This window comes from Arachis ipaensis, chromosome B3 (genome assembly GCF_059453495.1).
Source record: "Arachis ipaensis isolate K30076 ecotype BB chromosome B3, ASM5945349v1, whole genome shotgun sequence".
NCBI lineage: Eukaryota > Viridiplantae > Streptophyta > Magnoliopsida > Fabales > Fabaceae > Arachis > Arachis ipaensis.
The window spans coordinates 10,787,637-10,814,671 of NC_142438.1; the positions used below are offsets into that span (position 1 = coordinate 10,787,637).

The 27,035-nt window shown below is 36.2% G+C and overlaps 3 protein-coding genes and 5 pseudogenes across 3 annotated transcripts; 4 read left to right on the forward strand and 4 right to left on the reverse strand.

Moving 5' to 3' along the window:
* Positions 1 to 364: 364 nt before the first annotated feature.
* LOC107632488 (sucrose transport protein SUC5 pseudogene) lies at positions 365 to 1,157 on the forward strand (annotated as a pseudogene).
* Positions 1,158 to 1,535: 378 nt separating this feature from the next.
* LOC148569828 (sucrose transport protein SUC5 pseudogene) lies at positions 1,536 to 2,267 on the forward strand (annotated as a pseudogene).
* A 329-nt stretch (positions 2,268 to 2,596) lies between these two features.
* Positions 2,597 to 3,795, reverse strand: LOC110269945 (uncharacterized). Its single transcript, XM_021118118.2, has 2 exons — positions 3,551 to 3,795; positions 2,597 to 3,383 (listed from the first exon to the last, which is right to left on the reverse strand). Exons 1-2 carry the CDS (start codon positions 3,574 to 3,576, stop codon positions 2,597 to 2,599), a joined length of 813 nt encoding a protein of 270 aa, XP_020973777.1. The 5' UTR covers positions 3,577 to 3,795.
* Positions 3,796 to 3,886: 91 nt separating this feature from the next.
* CAO (chloroplast signal recognition particle component (CAO)) lies at positions 3,887 to 5,448 on the forward strand. Its single transcript, XM_016332402.3, has one exon. It carries the CDS (start codon positions 4,249 to 4,251, stop codon positions 5,377 to 5,379), a length of 1,131 nt encoding a protein of 376 aa, XP_016187888.1. The 5' UTR covers positions 3,887 to 4,248; the 3' UTR covers positions 5,380 to 5,448.
* Positions 5,449 to 9,070: 3,622 nt separating this feature from the next.
* Positions 9,071 to 12,367, forward strand: LOC107634172 (late embryogenesis abundant protein). Its single transcript, XM_016337746.3, has 3 exons — positions 9,071 to 9,695; positions 10,100 to 10,285; positions 11,889 to 12,367. Exons 1-3 carry the CDS (start codon positions 9,195 to 9,197, stop codon positions 12,174 to 12,176), a joined length of 975 nt encoding a protein of 324 aa, XP_016193232.1. The 5' UTR covers positions 9,071 to 9,194; the 3' UTR covers positions 12,177 to 12,367.
* Positions 12,368 to 23,560: 11,193 nt separating this feature from the next.
* Positions 23,561 to 24,274, reverse strand: LOC107632486 (sucrose transport protein SUC5 pseudogene; annotated as a pseudogene).
* A 410-nt stretch (positions 24,275 to 24,684) lies between these two features.
* Positions 24,685 to 25,479, reverse strand: LOC107632210 (sucrose transport protein SUC5 pseudogene; annotated as a pseudogene).
* A 416-nt stretch (positions 25,480 to 25,895) lies between these two features.
* LOC110269362 (sucrose transport protein SUC5 pseudogene) lies at positions 25,896 to 26,689 on the reverse strand (annotated as a pseudogene).
* Positions 26,690 to 27,035: the final 346 nt, after the last annotated feature.

The following is a 27,035-nucleotide window of genomic DNA, read 5'->3' on the forward strand; positions in this document are numbered from 1 at the left end:
TTTTGTTATTTCTATATTTAATAGGCTTTATCAAATATAGAAATAAAATAACATTTTCCTAATTTCTAACTAATTATTCTATAAAAGTGTAGATCATTTTTTAAATAATCTAACCTTGTTTATGTTATTTTTAACTAGAATTAATTTGACTAAAGGATCTTAAATTAATTAAAATATCCTTCTCCCTCCCTCTTTTATTATAAAAACTCTCACATCCCTTCCCTTGAACTCCACACCGTAACACTCAACTCACAAACACACACACACATACACACACTACTTGAATTGAAAGTTTCAAACACACGTAACACACAATTCACAAACACACACACAGTACTTGAATTAAAACTCTTTCAAACACACAATGGAGTTCCTTTCTCTTAACGTAGAGAACCAGTCCGCACTACTATCGAAACCGAGTCTTTTACGTCAGATCATTGTTGTGGCGTCTATCGCCGTAGGTGTTCAGTTTGGATGGGCATTACAGCTATCCTTGTTGACACCCTACGTCCACCTCCTTGGTATCCCACACGCTTCCGCAGCTTACATCTTATTTTGCGGACCAATAAGTGGGATGCTCGTGCAGCCCAAAGTAGGCTACTAAAGTGACCGCTGCACGTCGCGGTTTGGACGACGGCAGCCTTTCATTGCTGTCGGTGCCTTAGCGGTCGCCATTGTGGTGCTACTTATAGGCTACGCTGCTGACATGGGACAGATGTTTGGTGACTCGCTCGAGAAGAAGGCCCGCCCGCGCGCCATAGCCATCTTCATGGCCGGGTTCTGGATCCTCGACGTTGCGAACAACATGCTTCAAGCTCCATGTCGGGCACTCCTCGCCAACCTCGCCGCTGGTGACCAACGGAAAATGCGGACGGCCAACGCTGGCTTCTCATTCTTCGTGGGGTGGGAAACGTCCTAGGATACGCCGCCGGTTCCTACAGCGGTCTCCATCACATCTTCCCGTTCACAAGAACGAAATCGGGCGATGTATACTGCGCCCACCTGAAAAGCTGCTTCTTCCTTTTAATCACGCTGTTGCTAACCCTGGCCACGGCGGTGGCGGTTACGTGAAAGTGAAACCACTCTCGCCGCAGAAATCAACGGCGGCGGCTGACGCCGAGATTAAAGGCAAATCAGAATGCATGGATAAGCATTAATGCATTATAGTAACAAGATGTATATTTAATTATTCTGTGAGAACTAAAACTAAATATATTTTGTTATTTCTATATTTAATAGTCTTTATCAAATATAGAAATAAAATAACATTTTTCTAATTTCTAACTAATTATTCTATAAAAGTGTAGATCATTTTTTAAATAATCTAACCTTGTTTATGTTATTTATAACTCAAATTAATTTGTCTAAATGATCTTAAATTAAATAACATACCCTCTCCCTCCCTCTTCTATTATAAAAACTCTCACACCCCTTCCCCTGAACTCCACACCATAACACACAATTCACAAACACACACACACACTACTTGAATTGAAAGTTTCAAACACACGTCACACACAATTCACAAACACACAATGGAGTTCCTTTCTCTCATCGTAGAGAACCAGTCCGCACTACCACCGAAGCCAAGTCTTCTACGTCAGATCATCGTCGTGGTGTCTATCGCCGTCTGTGTTTAGTTTGGATGGGCTTTACAGCTATCCTTGCTGACACGCTACGTCCACCTCCTTGGTATCCCACACGGTTCCGCAACTTACATCTTATTTTACGGACCAACAAGTGGGATACTCGTGCAGCCCATAGTAGGCTACTATAGTGACCGTAGCACGTCGCGGTTTGGACGACGACGGCCTTTCATTGCTGTCGGTGCCTTAGCGGTCGCCGTTGTGGTGCTACTTATAGGCTAAGCTGCTGACATGGGACACATGTTTGGTGACTCGCTCGAGAAGAAGGCCCGCCCGTGCGCCATTGCCATCTTCGTGGTTGGGTTCTGGATCCTCGACGCTGCGAACAACATGCTTCAAACTCCATGCCAGGCACTCCTTGCGAACCTCGCCACTGGAGACCAATGAAAAATGCGGACAGCCAATGCTGGCTTCTCGTTCTTCGTGGGAGTTGGAAACGTCCTAGAATACGCCGCCGGTTCCTACAGCGGTCTCCATCACATCTTCCCGTTCACAAAAACGAAAGCGGGCGATGTATACTGCGCCCATCTGAAAAGCTGCTTCTTCCTTTCAATCACACTGTTGCTAACCCTAGCCACGGCAGCGGCGGTATACGTGAAAGAGAAACCACTTTCGCCGTAGAAATCAACGGCAGCAGCGAATACCGAGATTAAAGAAAAATCAGAACGCATGGATAAGCATTAATGCATTATGGTAACAAAATATATATTTAATTATTCTGTGAGAACTAAAACTAAATATATTTTGTTATTTCTATATTTAATAGGTTTTATCAAATATAGAAATAAAATAACATTTTCCTAATTTCTAACTAATTATTCTATAAAAGTGTAGATCATTTTTTAAATAATCTAACATTGTTTATGTTATTTATAACTCAAATTAATTTGTCTAAATGATCTTAAATTAAATAACATACCCTTGAAGGGCCAGCTTATCTCTAGTATATATTACATGATCATACTTGTATATATTACATTATCAGGTTTCAAACCATGATCCTGCATCTGTTTTAAGAGACCAAATAGTGTTTTCCTATCTAGTTGCTTCAGTGAACCGTGGATGAGAACAGCATGGCAAACCAAATCTAAATTGATTCCTCTTTGAATCATCTCAGAAGCAGCACTCAACGCCTCCACCAATCTACCTTCCCGGCAATAACCATGTAGAAGTGCGCTATAGCACATCTCGTTTAATTTACGGTCCTGTTTGTGTAGAACATCAACAAAATTTTTAGCATCTGAAACCCTGCCAGCAGAACAAAGGCCACTGATAAGAGGTCTGTAGGTATATGTGTCCGGAACAGGGCCTTTCTGAAGCATCTCATCAAGTAATTCAAACGCCTTGTCAATTTTACCACTCCTACAATACCCTTCAATCATAACATTATATGTTACCTCATTTGGGGTGATTTTCTTTTCCACCATTTCAACAAAAAGTTTGGATGCTTCAGCCATATTATTTGCACTGCAAAACCCAGAAATAAGCGCAGTGAAGGTATACACATTTGGGGCATACAGTTGGAATGCTTTTCGTAGTTGTAGATCTTTGCAATATGTACTAATCAACGGCGTAAAGGTTGTCACAGTAGGCTTCAAACCTTTATTGATCATCCGAGCGAACAAAGACTCGGCGGCACTCAAATGACCAAACATGCATTGGCCATTTATCATGGAGTTGTATGCATATACAGTTTCTGCTATGCCAGCCTCTATCATTCTATCAAACCTTCCCCTTCTGCAAAAGGAATCAATCAGAATAGAATAAGTAATATCGTTGGGATGCAAGTTCACCGGACACATATTATAAAGCGACTCTGATTTATCCAAATCTCCTCGTTTGCACAAAGCTTTGATTAATGCATTACAAGCAAACAAATTTGGCAGAAAACCAAATCTGCTTACCTGAACAACCAAATTATAAGCATCATCAACCTTTCCTTGCTTTCTTAACCCATCTACTAGCCAATTCAATCATTTCATTAAAAAGCTGCAATCCAGCCGAACAAGTATAAGAATCAGGTCCAATATCCACGTTCACCCACTCATCAAACAATTCCAAAACTATTATAAACCTTCTAATTCTCAATAAACCATTCAAAAGCGTCCTCACTACTCACAATTAAAACTGGTCAATAGAGACTCCATATTTTTACACTTCCATTCATGTGTATCTAATAATAGAAAAGAAGAAAAAAAAAAACGATTCATATATCACTATACTGCAATGTCTATTTATCATTTTGTTTTATTTAAATTAGAATAGAAGAAAAAATAAGTAACAGGAATTACTTAATAATTCATATATCACTATACTGCCATATTTATTTTAATAAATATCTATCTTTGATTTTTTTTAAAAAAAAAATTTACATGCCAATCGCTTAAATTTTTTGAGTGTCTTTTATTTTTTATTTTTAGAAAAATAAACTAGAACACTCTTAAGTCTTGACTCAAGTCTTATCCAATGGAAATCATGAACTGGATGTAATTCCTTATCTTCTTCGGACACTCCAAACCCCTTGCTCCTACACTCACTCACCATGCCACTGCCACATATTCAACAAACCACCGTAAACCAATTACACCATTAACCACCTTTAATGGAAGCTGTTTTATTCGCCGCTAATCCAGCTTCTCACCTCAAACTTCTTCCCACTCTCAAACAACCCTTCTCTTCCACCCACCACCTCCCCTTCCGCCACAAAACCAACCACGTCCACCTCCCTCCTCTCTCCGCACTCCAAAACCAGAGCCAGCCAACTCCCACCGAAGATGAATCCTACGGCGAGGTCAAGAAAATCATCGGAAGCAGAGCCCTCGAAGGTGCCACTGGAATGGAGTACCTCATAGAGTGGAAAGACGGTCATGCCCCTTCCTGGGTCCCCTCTGACTTCATAGCCAAAGACGTCCTCTCCGAATACGAGTCTCCCTGGTGGACCGCAGCTAAGAAAGCCGACCACGACGCACTCCGTCAAATCCTCGACTCCGATGATGGTCGGGACGTCAACGCCGTCGACTCAGACGGCCGCACTGCCCTCCTCTTCGTCGCTGGACTGGGTTCTGAGCCCTGCGTCCGCCTCCTCGCGGAGTCCGGCGCCGATGTCGACCACCGCGACAACGCCGGCGGCCTCACCGCTCTCCACATGGCGGCGGGCTACGTGAGGCCCGGCGTCGCGAAGCTTCTCCTGGACCTCGGTGCGGATCCGGAAGGGGAGGACGATCGAGGGAGAACGGCGCTGGATCTGGCGAGGGAGCTTCTGAAGGCGACGCCGAAAGGGAATCCGATGCAGTTTGGGAGGAGGATTGGGTTGGAAGGGGTGGTTAGGGTTTTGGAAGGCGCGGTTTTCGAGTTCGCGGAGGTGGAGGAGATTATTGAGCGGAGGGGGAAGGGTGAGAATTTGGAGTACCTTGTGCGGTGGAAGGATGGTGGCGCCAACGAGTGGGTGAAGGCGAGGTTTGTGGCGGAGGATCTGGTTAGGGATTACGAAGCTGGCCTTGAGTACGCGGTGGCGGAGGCGGTGCTTGGGAAAAGGGTCGGCGATGAAGGGAGACCGGAGTTTTTAGTTAAGTGGGCTGATATGGATGAGCCCACTTGGGAGCCTGAGGAGAATGTGGATCCTGAACTCGTTAAGGAGTTTGAGTTAAGTAGTAATGGTCAGGCCCAAATTAGTAATGGGCCTATTCCGAGTAATGGGCCTGAAGTGGTGTTTTCGAATCAGGACAGCCTGTGATTGGCATAATTGTTTCGTTTCTAAAATTACATGATCTAATAATGCAAATTTTACTAGTTGCTTTGCTGATTAAATGGTAGTGACCATGTTATTTTTAAAGAAACTACAAACCATATTCATATTTGCTTAAATTTTATCTAGATTTTGACAGAGTATGATGTTAGATGTTCAGAACTTAGACTTTAGACCACAAATTAACCAACAACGAAAAAGAATTAGAAAAGAAGAATATGAAGTATGAACAGCTGTTTTGACAGCTCATCCAGCAGGAATTTGTGTTGCCGGTATTGGTGGTTTCTGACTTTCTGTGCTCTGCTCGATAAAGAAAATCATGGGAAAATGTTGTTGTATTTAGTTTGGCATTTTCCATCTAAGCAGCAAGTGATTTATTATTTATATACCAAAAGCACCCTCAATTTGAATTATCAAATTACTGATACAAAGACTTTCTAAATTTACCAATGATAAAAATATTCTAAAATGTGAAAAAAATTGAAAAATATATAATTTTTTTAATAAATGATAAATGAATTTTGTATTTAGCAGAATATTTGTTTTTTTATTTGAAATTTTAAAAAATATTTAAATAACTATTTAAAAATTTATGCAATAAAAGACCAAAATTCAAAGTTTAATTTTTTTTGTTTTTTAGAAATGATTTTGGTCATTCAGAAAAAATACAAAAAAAAATCCATTTAATATAAAATCACAAATTTTTTTTAAGAAATATATTTTTTATTTAAAAAAATATATTTAATTTAAATATTTTTATTATTTTTTTAAATATTTTGAAAATATTTTGCTTGTGAGTAAATTAGAAGATATTTAGTCACCAAAAAAAAAAAATTAGAAGATATTTTTGTCTACCATAATGACTATCATTTGATAATACTTAATAAATATGGCGAAAATTAATATCACATTATTTTCTATTTGATAACACTTCATTTTAAAATAAAAAAGATATAAAAATATAACGAAATTAAAAAATATTATAAAACAAAATTCATGTCACCTGCATATTTCTGTCTTCAAGGGATCACATATTTAATCCATCTCTGGTTTCCATGTGATCCAAAAGCGGAGGCTAGTACTAGTGTACTAGGCCCTCGATTTTGGTACCCAAGGAGGCAAGGACTAGTATAAGCCTTTGCTTCATAAAGAATTCTGAAAACCATTCACTGTGGGCTAATTTTGTTGACTTGTGAGCCCAATAATCAAACGTTGAGAATGGAAGGAGGGTCCACAACCTCACCCAAAGCCCTATCCTAATGGAAACAATGGGACCACTTTCCATGTTAGTGTCCTTACGAAGAGCGTTCTAGACAACTAATTTAGATTAATTGAATAATTATTTTTTTCGTCTATTTAAATAAATATTAAAATTTATATCATATATTATATATGTAATAATTTATTAATTAATAAAATTTTTATATAAAAATTAAATTTATAATAAAATAGTCTTTAATATGTTAAACTAAAAGATACTATGAAAAAAAAAAAATCTTAGACTCACTACTGCCTGCGCAAATCCGCAAACCAAGACTAAAACCTTCATGTCTTTTAATGCATGAAAATTTGTCACCCAAAACAAAAACGCATGAAATTTGGCCCCACACTCCTTTTTGATCATGCATTCTTAAACTCCACAAAGGTATTTATTTATTAAGAATATTTTCTTTTTAGGGTGAATTAGTGTCCTATCCCACCCATAACCCTTGAAGCCTATATATCAACTCTAATTCTATTTCAATTCAAGTATTCAACCACTCACTCGGAAAGAGAGGACAAAGGAAAAACGTAGCTTAAGAAATAAGTCACTCACACAAAACAAAATAAGTCAGATACACGAGGAAGGTAAAACCTTCGAGTTTAGTGCGCCTATCTCTGCTTCCCACAAATCACCAAAGAATTTGAGTGTTTGGAATTGCGTGATAAACCCCAATCCACCAAAGATTGTACTACTAATATTAAAATACCAAAATTTAAGAATATTTAATATGTACTTAACGAAGAAAATTAATATTTCTTTTGCATAAATGATATGGTTTTTAAATTTGTGACGAGGTATAAAGAATGGACTTGAAAAAGCAAAATAATAAGCCAGAGAATTTTAACAAAGAAGTAAATAAATGATATATTTGCGGAAGCCATCTTTCCAAATAAATTGGCCTACTATACAAGAAATTATCAGATTGAGTAAGAGGAGATATGCTATAAATAAAGCCATAAATATATTCATTGCCAACGCGTTCAAACAAATTTTTCAACGCAACAGCACAAAAAGGGTACACCTTCTATGACGAAAATTCTATTTACATTAAAAAATAAAATCAATTATTATATATTTTTATATAAATAGTTCATTTTAATATAGATCTAACATAATTATTTTTACAAATACATAAATTTTTATTTTTATTAATAAAAGTTTTAAGTGTTAACATATATGAATTAATAAAATTAATTTTGTACAAATAAATAAATAAATGATCGTTTTTATCTATATAAATTCACAGCTTTCTATAAATAAAATTAACATTTAAAAACTTTTGTGATATAAAAAATATATTTTGTGAATATAAACTTAATTTCGTTCAATTGATAATGTAAACCTTTTTCATTGTATTACTAAATTAAAACTTACCAAAATAACTGATATTCTTTAAACTTCTAACAGTCACACATTATTATTACTTATAATTTTCCCAAAACTATTAGATTAAAAAAAATATAGAGAGACAATAAATTTAATAAATAATATAATTATATATATAATAATTTTTTTTATTTATAATTTTTGTATGAGTGTAATGTATTTTTATTTTATTAAATTAATTCTAAAATATATTATTTATATTGTTTATGAAAATCATTGTCAACCTAATAAAACCGAATTGATTAAACTGCCGTAAAACCCTTTTTTACTTGGAAGTTTGAAAACAGTAAAGTTGAACCTTTATAATAACTTTAAAATTTATCATCTTCAAAATCCTTTCAGGCATAAAGTTATCTACATTGGTCCATGATTAGTTGGAAGTTAGTAAACAATGAAAGCTAAATTTTATTCTGTGTAGTTTTCCTTATAACTTAAAATTAGGAGAAATTAATTAATTAATTAATTGATGTAAAATTTTATATGATCAATAAAATGTATCATTTTTTATTAACACTTAGACAATTTTAAATATTAAAAATTAAAAATTAAATATTAAATTATAAATCTTAAATTTTAAATTTTGATAATATAAAAATAAAATATTGATTATTAGTTAATATTAATAAAAAATATTGTTATTAAGTAAACACACATAGTATTTTTATTGTATAAAATTAATAGTTAAAAATTATTAAATAATAATTTAATTAAATAATTTTTAAATATCAACTTTATATAAAAATAAATACACGTAAATTTTTATTTTATTATTTATATTTCTCTTAATTAACTAATTAAATTAATTTAAAAATTATATTATTAGTCAACTTAAATAATTCTAGAGCATTGGAATTATATTTTGCATATATAGTAATCTGTTAGCCAGCCGGACAGAGGGATATGGTGAAAAAAATTATATTTGTCTTGTCTTAATTAATTAAGAGGAGAAAGGGCTAATTAAGTTGAATATTTAGTGTAGTAACCTTTGATAATATGTGACCGTTTTGTAAAGTATATTTAAAACAATTAAAAAGCTTCCATTCTCTCTTCATTTTCCACTTCTGTGTATCTCTGCGACTGTGACAGGCTCTGTTCATAACTCATAAAAGCACACGCAAAGCAAAAAACACACACAAAGAAGAAGAAGAAAACAATGGGAGGAGTTAGAATGCACACGAAATCCGACTCCGACGTAAGCATCGACCAATCAACATCGTCGCCACCGCGATCTCCACGCCGTCCACTGTACTACGTCCAAAGCCCATCCAACCATGACGTCATCGAGAAGATGTCGTACGGCTCCTCCCCCGCCGCATCACCGCAGCACCACCACCACTACTATGTCTGCTCCCCCGTCCACCATTCCCGCGAGTCCTCCACCTCTCGTTTCTCCGCCTCTCTCAAGAACCCTAGCCGCCACCCTCACCACCACCACCACACCTCCTCCTCCTTCGCACCCTGGAAGAAGCTCAGCCGCCACGATTCCGAAGCCGCCGGTGACGACGACGACGACGACGACGACGCATATGATGACTCCGGCCGTAACATCCGCCTCTACTTCTGCTTCTTCCTCCTCTTCGTGGTCCTGTTCTCCGCGTTCTCTCTTATCCTTTGGGGTGCCAGCAAGAGTTACAAGCCTCGCGTCACCGTTACGGTAACCAACAAACGAAACCTTCATTTTCTCCGAGTTGACTCGGTGGTTTCATCCGAGTTGTGACTCGCTGTTTTTACATTTTGTGTAAAATTCTTGTGTACGAGTGATTCATGATTCATGCATTGAGGTTACCACTTACTTTCAGTAAAGTTTTCAGCTGGTGAGAGACATTATGGAGTGTGTAATTACCGAATTGACCTTCCCTCTGGCCCTGCATTCCTTTTTAACTTTGATTTAATGTAGTTCCGTTGTTGTTGGGGTTTGAATAATGCAAATCATGAGTTTCTGAATTGAATAATAATATTTGTGGGGCCTAAATGCGATCATTGTTTGTGTGTTCCCTTGTGCTAGTGCTTAGTTATTTGGAGTTTGGATAAGAATATTTATTAATAAAGAAAATGCAGAACATGGTGTTCTGGAATCTGAATGTACAATCTGGGAACGACGGAACGGGGGTGCCAACGGATATGCTGTCATTGAACTCAACGGTGAGGATCTCATACAGAAACCCTGCCACCTTTTTCGGCGTCCACGTCACCTCCACCCCTCTTCAGCTCAACTATTATCAACTCAAACTAGCCTCCGGCCAGGTATCATATATTAATATTTATTATTATTATTATTATTATAATTTCTTGATTGACTTTAGAGTATAGAGATTGGAAGGGGCCGTTTGGGAGGGGCATGGGGCATGGGGCAATAGAGAGCAGAGGAGTGTATTGGGGAACACAGACATACTGAAGAAGGGTTCTGTTTGATTGGTTCTCTTTTGTTGGCTTTTTTGTTTACTGAATAAAAACTAAAAAGCCTGCTTTTCCTTCTCCTTCTTCTGGATTCATCCTTTAACCTAGTTGTGGGGGACCTACTTGTCATTGGTTATGTTTTGCTTGGAAAAAAATTGATTCCTTTCTCTTCATCAAATCCTACACGCACCTTTCTCTCTCTTTCACGTGGGTTTCACGCCCATTTTAATAGGAATTAGGATACACCACTATTAATTTGATTACACTACACTAGGCCATAAAGACAGGCCCCATTCCAATTACCCACAGACATTCCTACTCTTATTATTATTAAACTCCTCTAAAGTGCAAATTAATAAAGAAATAGAGAGGAAGGAAATAGAAAGAAAAGAAAGAGAAGAAAAGGAAAGAAATTAAGTGAATTTTTATTTTTTTTAGATGTATTTGGATGGAAGGAAAATAAGAAAGAAAGAAATGTTATAAAAAGATAATTTTATTTTTATATTATAAAATATATTAAAAAAGTAAAAGGGTAGTATTGGAAGTAGAAAAAGAAAAATTAGTTTTCTTTCTATTTTTTTTCTAATATTAGAGAGAAAAAAATTGATGGATTCCACCAGATTTTTTCCATCCATTTTTCTTTCTCTTTAATTTTTTTCAACCAAATAATGAAAAATAATCATTTTTTCTTGCCATTTTCTTTCTTCCTTTTTCTTTCCTTCCATTTTACCTTCAATCAAACATAACCTAAATGAAGATAATAGAACTCACGTGATAGTATTTATAAATTTAATATTGGTTAATTTCTTATTTTATTCAGTTATAATTTTTTTATTTTAAAAGCTCTTTATTATTGTTATTATTATTAGAGTTTAATTTTGATACGAGTCACATTTGTTTGTCGGATGATTACATCTGATTTTCTGATGATCATTCACTCATTCAATCTAAAAGATAGTTATTTTACTAACATGACAATATGTAATTGGATGTATGAATAATAAAATTATTTTATAATATCAAAATTAAATTATTAATGTTATTATTATTATTTCTCTTCAGTGTTAACTATAAGGGTCTTCAACTTCTTCACATTCCCATTTCTGGATTACAATATCATGGTGTTATTGGATTTGGATTTGAGTTCCAATGTAAAGTGCCATAACTCAGATTAAGTAATTTTCTCCACTCTTGTTGAGATAGTGTTAAAGTATCTAAAATAAACTACTTTATATGAGATTATATTGAAGTATCTACACTTATTAGTTTGTTGCTTTAGCCCTCTCTATGGAAGGACATCATGCACTTCTATAGTTAACTATTTTGAATCAACTAATCTGTCTAACATTGTCTTCATCCATATCCTTTGATTTTGTTAATACAACAAAGAATACATGATCAATTGCTGTTACCTATGAAAATGACTCTTGCCAATGGAATGATATAACAGATGCAGAAGTTCTATCAGCACAGGAAGAGTCAGAGGAAGCAAGTGGTAGTGGTGTTAGGCCACCAGATTCCACTCTACGGCGGGGTGTCGGTTCTCGGTGACACGAAACAGCACATGGAGAGTGTTGCATTGCCATTAAACCTCACATTTGTGGTGAGATCAAGGGCTTATATCCTCGGAAGATTGGTCAAGTCCAAATTCTACACAAGAATCCGATGTCCGGTCACCTTGCATGGTAACAAACTTGGAAAACCTCTTCACTTGATCCATTCATGTCTCTACGATTGATTTAATTCTCTTCTCCTTGGGCGTCTCTCTCGCGTGTAAAGATATCGATCTTTATTTTTTTTTGTTACCCATTGACTCTGTTACTAGAACTTGTCGTGCCAATTTTAGTGTAAATCGTGTGTTCAATTGGATGTTGTTTGTTTCTAAAAATGCAGTCCATGTTTATAATGTTGACGAATTATTGACAGAAACTGATAAATGTGTGTTAAATTCTTAATAGAATAGAGATGAAGACCAGGATGATAGAACTCAGCAGCAGAAAGCCAGAAACAATATAAATATCTACACAAAAATAATATGGAACTACTCTCAACACAATACGAAAGCAACTATCAATAATAAGTAAATATATTAAGTAAAGCAATAATAAGAACATACTAAGATCTGTTAAAAAAATTCTTTTAATATAAGAGATAAAAATAATCAGTTGTCCAGACAAAAAGGAAGTTTCACTAGCCAAATGAGAAGCAAAAAAAATGGAAAAAATACCTAAAAAAAAGCTGCTGTGTGTGCTCTGCCAATTTTTCCCAATTCCCCCCCCCCCCCCTACATTTCTCAAATCAACATTTCCACTATCCATAATAAAGAACCAAAGGAGACGAACCTAAAGTCTAAATTTTAGGTGGACAATTCTATTTTCTCTCTTTTCTTTCACTCTATGACTGCTCTCTCACTCTCTCAATAACCTCTAAAATCTGATTAGGATATTGACACTTGAGTGTAAAGACTAAAGAGACACCTTCACAATTTGAACTTGGACTTCACAGAGGAGGGAAAACAAGCCCAACAAAGATAAAATGTAGTTCTCTGATGCACTCTGCATGAGCTATATGATGGTTTGTTCTATGAAATTAGCAAGATGACATAAACATTAAAAGAAACTATTCATGTCAGTTTTTGTAGTCGAAATTCGATGAATAACTCGAGATTTTAGTTGGTATATTAGTTTGGGCTTGATTCTTACCATGGATTACAAGTTTTTGAAAGTAGAGAAGTCCAAAAAAAAGGGAAAGAGTAGAGTGTAGAGTGGCGGGTGAGATACGAGAAATTTAATTTTCAACCCAAACAAGTTAATATAATATAACTCAAGTCCAACAAAAAAAATTAATATAACTAAATTTTATATTAACAAAAGTAACTAATTAATTTTGGATATTTAATTGGATAATAATATAAACCTTTTAAACAATTGCATATCGAAATTTAAAACTATATATAACGAGGATACACTTTTGTTAACACGATTTTTTTAAAACTTATTACTTTTTATATTTATACGCTTCTATTACCATAATTATTAAATTCGAACAGAATGAGTGCAAGCGAACTAGTTCGAATCAAGTTGATCGAAATGTGTCCATCAGACCATCACACCTTCAGAAATATTTTAAAATGGCTAAAATAAAAGTCGAACTTATTAGTATTTTCGTTCTCGCTATAAAGAATCCTTATACACAATTTTTATTCGCTAAACTATGATTAATTTTTTGTTTTGTATCATAGAAAACATATATATCTATATATAAAAATAAAAATGCTACTTCACGAGTCGTGCATATCCCACTAAACAGGGGAATGGTGTATCATATATAACCATTTCAAAATAATTTTGACATTCTGATAGATTGAATAGCACTACAAACAGCTATTCAAACTTTAATATATTTACATACTCAGAAGTCAGAATTGTATTTTTGTGTACACACAGACATCAAAAATGATCTAAAGTCTGCTCTGTAACGCGATTCTTCTTTCATTTGAGAAACCAATGAATAATAACAATGGACAAACTATATATTGGTTATTAATTAATTAACAATTAACCTTCAATTTCTTAACTTAATTGTGCTAGTTTAATTAATTAATTAATTAAATCGGTTCATGTTATTAATTACGGTTTGAAAAAATTGGCATTGAGATAGCAACAATAAGCATTCCTAAGCAACCAAGAACAACGTTGAAGCACCAAGCGAAGCTTCTCGTACGAGGTTTCTTAATGGCCACCCACATAAAACATGGGTATGCATAAGACACTGGCACGAATGCGATTCCACCAAGAAGAAGTGACAGTGATGGTAGGAAGGGGAACGCCACGGCTACAAAGAAGGTTAATCCTCCAAAGAAAAGACGAATGCATGTTCTGACCCACCTTGGACACTTGTTGTTCTTTCTGGCTGTGATTTTGAATTCAATGTTGTCGAAAAATGGCATCGCATACACTTGGTAGCTGCTCAGGCAATGTAGAATTACCAAAAAGTACATTGCTCCTATTGTGAACTTCGTTACTTGATGCACGTGCATGTGTGCAAACGAAGTTAATAGCCCGTCTTTTTCAATCTGTAACAAAGGAACATACATACATTAAGTTTGTCAAACTAATATGTGTTAATTTTGATGCATTCCATTTATGAGGATATTGAAAAGGAGCATCATACAATTCAAAAAAGTGAATGTTTTATTCAAGTAGCTGAATTTGTTACTTCATTTTAGTTTTACAAAAATATTCGGCTTCTAATGTGAGTATAGTTATTTCTCACATCTCTTGACAGTTTTTTCTTCATTCTTCTATTAATCCTCTATTAATGCTAGAGATGCTAGATCCATATTTTTATGATATTCATGATTTTAACCAAGAATCATTTTTTATTCATCTGAACTTTTGAACTTGATGTACATTCATTTTTATTCAAGTATGCAACAGGATTGATTTCACTTAGTTGAATAAATTTAAGAGGAATGCTAGGACCAGCAACTTTTGTAATTTGTAGCCATCAATGATGGTTTTAATGGTGTGAGATTAGTGTGAGATTTCATCCAATGACTCACATTTTTTTGCTGGTTACATGCTGGCCAGAATTTAACAAAGTTGCTGGCCCTAAACTTTTTCTTATTACCAAAAAATAAAGAAAAATACATATTAAAGATTATAAGTTTCAAAGACATTATGAAGTTTAGTGGTTATGTTTTAACCAATCCATTTACTATAAAGTGGGTGCCAAATAATGTGGAACAAAATGAACAATAAAACCAATAAATTAAATTCAAAAATTTAAAATTAAATTTCATTATTTGTACAGTTATTTTAGTTTTCAATCCAAAAAAGTTTCATCTTTTGCCTATATATAAATGCATGAATTAGTTGAAAGGAATATAAGAACACAGAAATATCATTTGCTTCTAATTTAAGTTTGAGTTAGTGTTCACTCTTCTTGTAAGTCATTTCACAATGCTCCGATTCTTAGTTCTTTTTTGGTGACTGCTCCGATTCTTAGTTCAAGTCTTCTTACAAGCAATTTTTTTCTTTTTTTTTTTTCCATTATATATATCTTTCTTTTTTTTTTAACGTCATCCGTCTTTATTCTTTTACTTTTACTTTTATTTATTTATTTATATCTTGATTTTATATTATAATTATAAATAATATTTCTTAAGTTTATAATTAAAAAGGCAAGCTAATAATTTTAAATTATAATGATTTTATTAAATAAAATCTAATTATAAAATAATAAATAATATTAACAAATGATTTCATATTATTTTAGTAATTTTAATCTTTTATAATACAACAATATTTTTTAACTAAATTATAAAATAGATAAACTAATTCCACATGATTTAGTCCATGAGTAGTGTTTATTAAAATAAGTCTAATTAGTAATATTTTAATTTTCTATGTTATTGTCAAACTGTGTTGTACAATAGAATAGGTGATATCATAAAATTTAAAAAAAAAAAAGAGCTTTTGCTAAATTTTAAGTTTATCATTTTATATTTTTTTATCGATTTTTAATATTTTTTAGAAAAATTAATTTAGAAATTAAAAACAAACATATCTATTTATTGTAATTTTAGATGTTATTATGTTAATTATAATTTCTATTTTTTTATATAATTTATTACAATTCTATAATTATGAAGTTATAATGATTGAAAGATAAAAAATATTAATACTTTTAATTTGAACATAAATAATTTACATATGAATTTAAGTTTTTGAAAAAAAATTAATTTCATGACACAATTTATATCTTAATTATATGTTTGGCTCCCATAAAAAATTTTTCAAGATGGCTTGTTCAAAGTAAAAATTCCAATTGCATCCAAATTTTGGTATCGTGTTAGATCACATTAACTTATAACTGTATAATAATATGCTTTAATTGCAAAAATACTCATAGTACACAAAAATAAAAAATCATAATAAACAGTAACAATTTACATAACTTTCAACAAACAATCCCTCATACAAGTGTCGAGTTTTTTAATTTTGATATGGAGGGAATGATGGTGTATAACAGGAATATCTAGGTTTATGGTGTATCACCGAATTGTGATGGCTGTGTAGAAGTAATCAGACGGACCGATTAAGAGAATTGAAATCAGACGGTCCGATTTTACAAATCGGACGGTGCACAAATCGGTGGGTCCAATTTGCGTCTTTCCTCCACGTGGCGTGCATGCAGATGGCTTCCTTGGTTGGCTTCGTATGACTATACCCCAAACACGAGTGTTCCCTCCCCTCCCAGCAGACATCTCCTTCACTCCCATATCCCTTTCTTCATGCTCCCCAACCTCACCACTTTTTTCATTATTCATCATTGTTGGACCATAACAAAGCTCCGAAAAATTTGGAAAAAAATGTCAAAAAGACCAAAAATTAAAAAAGTAAATCAACCAGAATTTTATATTGTTAATTATCTTGGGCATGCATCTTAATTATGTAAGTTTTTATTTTTTAATAATTTGATTTAATAATAATAATAATAGTGATAATATTAGATTTTATTAGCAATATATATTATAATGGCACTAAGTAGAGATTAATCATGTATATGTGTATGATTTTATTGTTAGGTGGCTAAAAATAGAGATTAAAATGAGGATTAGTCATGTATGTATGTATGAAATAATGATAAGTTTTTACTCTTGATTTGGGTTTTTTTATGATTATTAGTTAAACTGAAATGAAATAATGAAAGAAAGAATGAATGAATGTGAATGAAAGAAGAAGGAGAATGAGAATAAGATCTGTACATATTAGATATTGTTATTGGTATTAGTATTAGTAGTAATTGAGTTTAATAAATTATTACGATTAATAATATAAATTTAATAAATTATTTATGATCATTAATAATAATTGAATTTAACATAATTTAGTAAAATTTAGACAATAAATTAGTAATAACTAAATCTAAATTAGAAAATTAGTATGTTGTTTTATAAATAATAATAATAATAATAAAAGAAGTTGAAAGAAAAAAAATATTTATTCTACGAATAAATAATTTATCAGTCGTGAAATTATTCTGGTTAGTTAGTTAAGGTTAATTAATTTTTGTTACAAGGTAATGAATATGATTGAAGGATTTTTGTATAACAGATTTACTATGTATGTTTGAAATGCAATTATGCTGGTAATTAGTTATAATACTAATTGTGTTTTTGTTAATATAGTTATATTATACCGGTACTTATAACAGAAATGTGATATTGTAGGGTTCACGGATATTGATATGTGATCACTTAAAGCTGCCGGATCCATACAACCAAATTGTTGAGTCACACTTACACGAGACTAGATTTTATTATGTTTCTCAGATTAGAGTTATTCAATGTCAGTCAGCAATGATTAATGCTCTGTTTCAGAGATGGCGGCCTGAGACTCACACATTTTATTTTTCGATTGGTGTGTGTACCGTGACCTTGGAGGATGTGACAATAATTCTCGTTCTGCCGACAAATGATCTTCCGGTTACAGGACCGACCATGAGTAGTTTTGAGGCATTAGAGGCCGAGTGATTTTACCAGTTTGGGGTTGCATCGAGGAAGATGGACTGTAGAGGAAGCTTTATAAAATTAATTGTTCTGTAATCATCTCACTGTTTCGATGTGTCTAGTTTGTTTGGCAGGCTTATGGCGTTGGAGACATTGACCCAGACGTGATTCCTTTAGACATCCGTCATAATTCGGTTATTTGGAGTGCCACGGTGCTGCTTATATCTTTTGAATGCAACGAGTGGCATGCATCTGACAGAGTCAGAAGGTAATTTGGCTTGAGACAAGGTGTTCCTAATCAAGAGCGGGATCTAGGTGCATCACATGGCGAAGTTCTAATTGGGCCTAAGAATCAAGATTGGGCTGATACCCACTCTTTTTGGGTGATGCAGTGGACCAATCGGTATGGTCACATTCTTGTTGATGACTTGGTGCCTTTACATTATCCATTGGAAATTTACATGCATTGGTACCGAGAAGCATTCGATGCCCACTTGCAATTGTCAAACCTTGTCTTTCAAGAGAATCCAGAAGGTCCTCCACCACCACCGCCACCGCCACAACAGGGGTTGAGTGTTTTGCACCATATGTTCCTGACATGCATCCGTCTGATTATTTTTCAGCGTCAGTCCTGGTACATCAACAGTATTGGGGTGGTCCACAGTTTGAGTCAGGGAAGCAACATTCATTCAGTCAGCTGCTTGGTTTCATGGCTCCGGGGCCGGGTCACTCACATTCAGGTAATTATGTTGACATTCCCACTGACCATCAAGCACATCCGGGTGGTATTACGCTAGTTAGGAGGTCATTGGATTCGAGACCTCGGGTTCGCACTTCTTCTGATAATTCTGGAGCCAAAATGTCTGTTGACTCAAGTAGGAGTGCTGAAGTGGCGGGAGGGATTATACAGAGTGGAAATCCTAGACGTATTCCGATGAGTCTGATTTAAGAGAGTAATAGGGCAGTTGATGATGAGACTGATGACTACCTAGTAGACCATCCAGAGGATGAGGATGAGGATGAGGATGAGGATGATGATGATGACGACGACGATGCTGTTGATGAAGACTGTGACGATGATCCAGTGCCTAGTGCAGGTAAAATAAACTGTTGATAATGAATTTCAATTTGATAATGAATTTATATTGGTATATTCATGATGAACTTCTATTTGTATTACATAATGAAGTGCCATATGATTACTTGCATCCTACATATGTTGTGTTTCAAATAGGTACGGCCACAAGTTAAAAAGGTAAAGGTTACAATCTTAGAGCTGATCCTCTACATCGGAGTACGAATTGGTATACACCACCCGCTTTTAACAGGATTGCCAAGAAGTGCAAAAAGTTATACAACGATATGAAGTGGGCAGCGAGAAAATAAAGTGTTTGATGTTGTTATTTAACTTGCATGGATTGTTTGTGTTAACTAAGTTGTTGTAACTCTTTTGTAATGGACTATGTTAATTAAGTTGTATGGATTAATTGTGTTAATTAGGTTGTTATTACTATTTAATTATTGAGTATGTTGATTAGGTTGTTATTACTATTTAATTATTAAGTATGTTAATTAGGTTTGAAATGAACACAAGCACGAAAAGGTAAATTCAAATGTCAATGCCGTACATTAATGTAAATTCAAATGAAATATAAGTATATAACAAAAGTAACTACTACTCTTCGGCTGAACCTGCACTTTGACCAGCAGTTTGACGACATCTGTTACGACTATGGCCCTCGGCACCGCATTGCTTGCATCGCCTAAGGCGACGCAACATACAACTGTCCATCTCATTCAAGAAGCGGGTCATCTTAGGCCGACCTTTGGCTACCCGTCTGAGGAACGGGTTGCCAACGAATCGAGGTCCATGATAAGCAGGCCACGTTGCAGGATTTTTCAGTGGTCTAAACCTAGCCCTGTATACTCTTCGAACTTGGTCCATCTTGTATACATCATGAACGTACACTTGTCAATCTAACCGCTGATTTGCACAACAAGCAAACACATGTCGACACAAAATTCGGTCAACCTGGAATTCACCACAGTCGCATCGATGTTGGCGTAGGTCAACTGCATACTCAACCCCACTAGGCATCTCACGTACTTCAAAGACTTTATTTTCTCTATCAAAACAGCTAACCTATATGTTTCCTGCAGCTCGTTGATTTGCATGCAGCTTGGAGGTCACCATCTCAGAGAACACAAGTCCAGCATTAATTCGAGCCTCAGCCTCGGCTCTTTTCCTAGTGAACAACTCATTTAGTCTGTAACATGTAGCCTTAACAAGCGCGGTGACTGGGAGATTGCGTGCACCCTTTAAGACGGAGTTGATGCACTCCACAAGATTGGTAGTCATATGACTCCATCGGTATCCACCATCAAATGCCAAAGCATACTGCTCACGTAGGATCCGTTCAAGCCAGTTGGTGTAAGCCTCACCCTATTCTTTTAATCGTTCATAGGGCATCTAGTACTCCCTAATCATCCTCGAATATCCTATGAAAAAGAAACAATCAACTATGAACACCATTCAATTTAATCGTACTTACAATAAATTCAAAGGTCATTGTATTCAAACTTACCAATGTTGACGATAAGCTTCTGCAAGTAAGGTGCCTTGAACTTCCTCAAGAAGTCAATATGCCGGATACAACACATATGGAAAGCTCTAGGAGGAGACCAAGCCCATTACTCCGATCAATAGCTGACCTAATAGAATCGTGTCGATTAGAAATAAGTCCCACACCATCACGTGTCACTACATGTTGACGCAAGTTACTTAGAAAAAAGTACCATGCATCAGAAGTCTTTTTCCCTCCACTATGGCAAATGCAATAGGCACGATGCTGTTATTACCATCTTGTGAGACTACAACCAATAAACAACCCTTGTATTTTCCAAACAAATGAGTCTCGTCCACCTGCACCACCGGCTTGCAGTGTCTGAAGGCCCTTATACAAGGGTAATAACTCCAGAAGACTCTATGTAGTACACGTATATCAGGAACCAAATCATCCCCCTGGTACACAGGCTATGTTTCAAAGTGAACCACTGCTGATGGCTCCTTGTGACACATGGCCTCAAACCATATGGGCAAAGCTTCATATGATGCTTCCCAACCTCCGAAAATTGATTCCACCGCCTTTTGCTTTGCTAACTAAGCCTTGCGATAACTGGTAGTGTAGTTAAACTTTGACTGGACTTTAGCAATGACTGATTTCACCTTTATAGACAAGTCAACCTCTACCAACGGCTTAATTACTTCTGCAACTGTCTTGGAATCCAGCTTCGAATGGTCTTGAGAAATAGTAGACTTGGTACAAGTGTGACTACCATTGTACCTCCTTATTTCCCAACAGTACTTCTTCTACATTTTGGTTACCCTGATCAGCCAATCACAACCACCGCCATATTGTGTACATTTAGTATAGAATGTCGTCAGTTCTGACTCATATACCCGATAGTCTACACCTCTACAGATGGTATAATCTTTCATTGCCTTGATTACTGCCTCTCTTGAACTGAATTCTATCCCCACCGTGAACTCACCATTCGCCACAACAGGAAGCGCTGCATACATCATAAGTAATAAACACACTTATCCATGTATGATCATAATAGCCTTTTTTTCGCTATTGTATCTACGTAAAGAACAACTAAATATAATTCATAATAAAGAACTATTAACTAATAAAGTAATCAAATGCTATGGTCACTAATTACTATCCACATATAACATATATTACTCATCCGACCATATTGATCTCCTACTTCAGAGTATCACAAAGCTATCTTACTTTACGTACCTACATTCATATATTGGGAAAACTCCGGTGCATGCATAGCCTCCAAATCCAACGACCGCATGAAAGAAGGCTCCTGAAACGGATGTGGGTTTGCTAGTGCATTTGCAACTTCCGCCGCATCTGCGTTCATGGTGTCGTCAGCTTCATCTTCGTCTTCACCTGGACCAACGATCTCATAGTTACTTTCAAATTTCTCCTCGCTTTCACTATTATAATCTTCTAATTCAATATTACGGTCCACTTCATATTGCTCGAACTTAATATACAACTCGGTGCACGACATTCGGTGGCGATTTCCCATATACATTGAAAACATTTCATGCATACTCGCTTCATCCGTAATGTATTTGGTCTGAAATTGAACGAACCCACCAAACAAAGATAAAGGATACCTGTACAAAATACACGATACTCTCCTATATATTTGAGAATCTATCTTCTCACAAATCACACTTTTCAATTTTTCAAATGACAATGTGAACGGAATAACAACATTTAATGGATTTTCACACACAAATTGAACTCCCTCGTATGTTTGTAATAAAATCTGCCCGTAACAATAAATTTTCAACACAACTATATCATCCATAACACTATACTCACTTAACTACTCTCAATCTCACTAAAATTTATTTTGCAAGAATGAAGGAGAAGAATGAGAGAAGAACATGAGTTGAGACACACGATGAAGAAATGGAATTTCTGTCATTTTTTTTGGGTTTATGTATGCACTAACAAACAAATCGGACGGACCGACCGCGTCCTATCATTTCAAAATTTTTGCACATCACAAATTGTTGGGTCCGATTCGTGCACTCCCGAATTAAAAAAAATTTTGCCCCCAGAAATCGGTGGGTCCGAAAAGTGCACTCTAGGATTTAAAAAATTGAACAACCGAAAATCGGTGGGTCCAACTTCATGCAACTCATATATCTGCCTCACACAAATCGGACCGTCCGATTTGTATTCCTTTCTCTCTCTGCATGAAATCGGATGGTTCGATTTCTTCCCCCCCAGATTCCTAAAAGTAACGCCGTCATAACAGTGTAATTCATCCCTAATCATCATAACCCAGCATAACTCACAATGCTAAATCATATAAAAAAATCAGCCTACAAGTGTCTTATGTCAACTATAGTTACATTAAACAACAAAATATATTTAGTTTTAGTTCTCACAGAATAATTAAATATACATTTTGTTACCATAATGCATTAATGCTTATCCATGCATTCTGATTTGCCTTTAATCTCGGCTTCGGTGGTAGTGCAGACTGGTTCTCTAGGTTGAGAGAAAGGAACTCCATTGTGTGTTTGAAAGTGTTTTAATTCAAGTACTGTGTGTGTGTGTGAATTCTGTGTGACGTGTGTTTGAAACTTTCAATTCAAGTAGTGTGTTTGTCTTTGTGAATTGTGTGTTACGGTGTGGAGTTCAGGGGAAGGGGTGTGAGAGTTTTTATAATAAAAGAGGGAGGGAGAAGGGTATGTTAATTAATTTAAGATCCTTTAGACAAATTAATTTGAGTTAAAAATAACATAAACAAGGATAGATTATTTAAAAAATGATCTACACTTTTATAGAATAAATAGTTAGAAATTAGGAAAATGTTATTTTATTTCTATATTTGATAAAGCCTATTAAATATAGAAATAACAAAATATATTTAGTTTTAGTTCTCACAGAATAATTAAATATACATTTTGTTACCATAATGCATTAATGCTTATCCACGCGTTCTGATTTGCCTTTAATCTCGGCGTTCGTCGCCGCCGTTGATTTCTGCGGCGAGAGTGGTTTCTATTTCACGTATACCGCCGCTGCCGTGGCTAGGGTTAGCAACAGCGTGATTGAAAGGAAGAAGCAGCTTTTCAGGTGGGCGCAGTATACATCACCCGCTTTCGTTCTTGTGAACGGGAAGATGTGATGGAGACCGCTGTAGGAATCGGCGGCGTATCCTAGGACGTTTCCCACCCCCACGAAGAACGAGAGGCCAGCGATGGCCATCCGCATCTTTCGTTGGTCTCCAGCGGCGAGGTTGGCGAGGAGTGCCCGGCATGGAGTTTGAAGCATGTTGTTCGAAACGTCGAGGATCTAGAACCCGACCACGAAGATGGCTATGGCGCGCGGACGGGCTTTCTTCTCGAGCGAGTCACCAAACATGTGTCCCATGTCAGCAGCGTAGCCTATAAGCATCCCCACAATGGCGACCGCTTTGGCACCGACAGCAATGAAAGGCCGTCGTCGTCCAAACCGCGACGTGCAGCGGTCACTATAGTAGCCTACTATGGGCTGCACGAGTATCCCAATTATTGGTCTGCAAAATAAGATGTAAGCTGCGGAAGCGTGTGGGATACCAAGGAGGTGGACGTAGGGTGTCAGCAAGGATAGCTGTAAAGCCCATCCAAACTGAACACAAACGGCGATAGACACCACGACGATGATCTGACGTAGAAGACTCGGCTTCGATGGTAGTGCGGATTGGTTCTCTACGTTGAGAGAAAGGAACACCATTGTGTGTTTGAAAGAGTTTTAATTCAAGTACTGTGTGTGTGTTTGTAAATTGTGTGTGACGTATGTTTGAAACTTTCAATTCAAGTAGTGTGTGTGTTTGTGAATTATGTGTTACGGTGTGGAGTTCAGAGGAAGGGGTGTGAGAGTTTTTATAATAGAAGAGGGAGGGAGAAGGGTATGTTAATTAATTTAAGATCCTTTAGACAAATTTATTTGAGTTAAAAATAACATAAACAAGGATAGATTATTTAAAAAATGATCTACACTTTTATAGAATAATTAGTTAGAAATTAGGAAAATGTTATTTTATTTCTATATTTGATAAAGCCTATTAAATATAGAAATAACAAAATATATTTAGTTTTACTTCTCACAGAATAATTAAATATACATTTTGTTACCATAATGCATTAATGCTTATCCATGCGTTCTGATTTGCCTTTAATCTCGGCGTTCGCCGCCGCCGTTGATTTCTGCGGCGAGAGTGGTTTCTCTTTCACGTATACCGCCGCTGCCGTGGCTAGGGTAAGCAATAGCGTGATTGAAAGGAAGAAGCAGCTCTTTAGGTGGGCGCAGTATACATCGCCCGTTTTCGTTCTTGTTAACGAAAAGATGTGATGGAGACCGCTGTAGGAACCGGAGGCGTATCCTAGGACGTTTCCCACTCCTACGAAGAACGAGAAGCCAGCGTTGGTTGTCCGTATTTTCCGTTGGACTCCGACAGCGAGGTTGGCGAGGAGTGCCCGACATGTAGGTTGAAGCATATTGTTCGCAACGTCAAGGATCTAGAACCCGACTACGAAGATGGCTATGGCGCGCGGGCGTGCCTTCTTCTCCAGCGAGTCACCAAACATGTGTCCCATATCAGCAGCGTAGCCTATAAGAAGCACTGCAATGGCGATCGCTAAGTCGCCGACAGCAATGAAAGGTCGCCGTCGTCCAAACCGCGACGTGCAGCGGTCACTATAGTAGCCTACTACGGGATGCACGAGCATCCCACTTATTGGTCCGCAAAATAAGATGTAAGCTGCGGAAGCGTGTGGGATACCAAGGAGGTGGACGTAGGGTGTCAGCAAGGATAGCTGTAAAGCCCATCCAAACGGAACACCTACGGCGATAGACGCCACGACGATGATCTGACGTAGAAGACTCGGCTTCGGTGGTAGTGCGGAGTGGTTCTCTACGTTGAGAGAAAGGAACTCCATTGTGTGTTTGAAAGAGTTTTAATTCATGTACTATGTGTGTGTGTGTTTGTGAATTGTGTGTGACGTATGTTTGAAACTTTCAATTCAAGTAGTGTGTGTGTGTTTGTGAATTGTATGTTACGGTGTGGAGTTCAGCGGAAGGGGTGTGAGAGTTTTTATAATAGAAGTGGGAGGGAGTAGGCTATGTTAATTAATTTAAGATCCTTTAGACAAATTAATTTGAGTTAAAAATAACATAAACAAGAATATATGATTTAAAAAATGATCTACACTTTTATAGAATAATTAGTTAGAAATTAGGAAAATGTTATTTTATTTCTATATTTGATAAAGCCTATTAAATATAGAAATAACAAAATATATTTAGTTTTAGTTCTCACAGAATAATTAAATATACATTTTGTTACCATAATGCATTAATGCTTATCCATACGTTCTGATTTGCCTCTAATCTCGGCGTCTGCCGCCGCCGTTGATTTCTGCAGTGAGAGTGGTTTCTCTTTCACGTATACCGCCTCTGCCGTGGCTAGGGTTAGCAACAGCGTGATTGAAAGGAAGAAGCAGCTCTTCAGGTGGACGCAGTATACATCGCCCGCTGTCATTCTTGTGAACGAGAAGATATGATGGAGACCGCTGTAGGAACCGGAGGCGTATCCTAGGACGTTTCCCACTCCTATGAAGAACGAGAAGCCAGCGTTGGCTGTCCGTATTTTCCGTTGGACTCCGGCAGCGAGGTTGGCGAGGAGTGCCCGACATGGAGTTTGAAGCATGTTGTTCGCAGCGTTAAGGATCTAGAACCCGACCACGAAGATGGCTATAGCGCGCGGATGTGCCTTCTTCTCCAGCGAGTCACCAAACATGTGTCCCATGTCAGCAGCATAGCCTATAAGAAGCACTGCAATGCTGACCGTTAAGTCGCCGACAGCAATGAAAGGCCACCGTCGTCAAAACCGCGACGTGCAGCGGTCACTATAGTAGCCTACTATGGGATGCACAAGCATCCCACTTATTGGTCTGCAAAATAAGATGTAAGCTGTGGAAGCGTGTGGGATACCAAGGAGGTGGACGTAGGGTGTCAACAAGGTTAGCGGTAAAGCCCATCCAAACTGAACACGGTGGTGATAGACGCCACGACGATGATCTGACGTAGAAGACTCGGCTTCGGTGGTAGTGCGGACTGGTTCTCTACGTTGAGAGAAAGGAACTCCATTGTGTGTTTGAAAGAGTTTTAATTCAAGTAGTGTGTGTGTGTTACGTGTGTTTGAAAGTTTCAATTCAAGTAGTGTGTGTGTTTGTGAATTGTGTGTTACGGTGTGGAATTCGGGGGAAGGGGTGTGAAAGTTTTTATAATAGAAGAGGGAGGGAGAAGGGTATGTTAATTAATTTAAGATCCTTTAGACACATTAATTTGAGTTATAAATAACATAAACAAAGTTAGATTATTTAAAAAATGATCTACACTTTTATAGAATAATTAGTTAGAAATTAGGAAAATGTTATTTTTTTCTATATTTGATAAAGCCTATTAAATATAGAAATAACAAAATATATTTAGT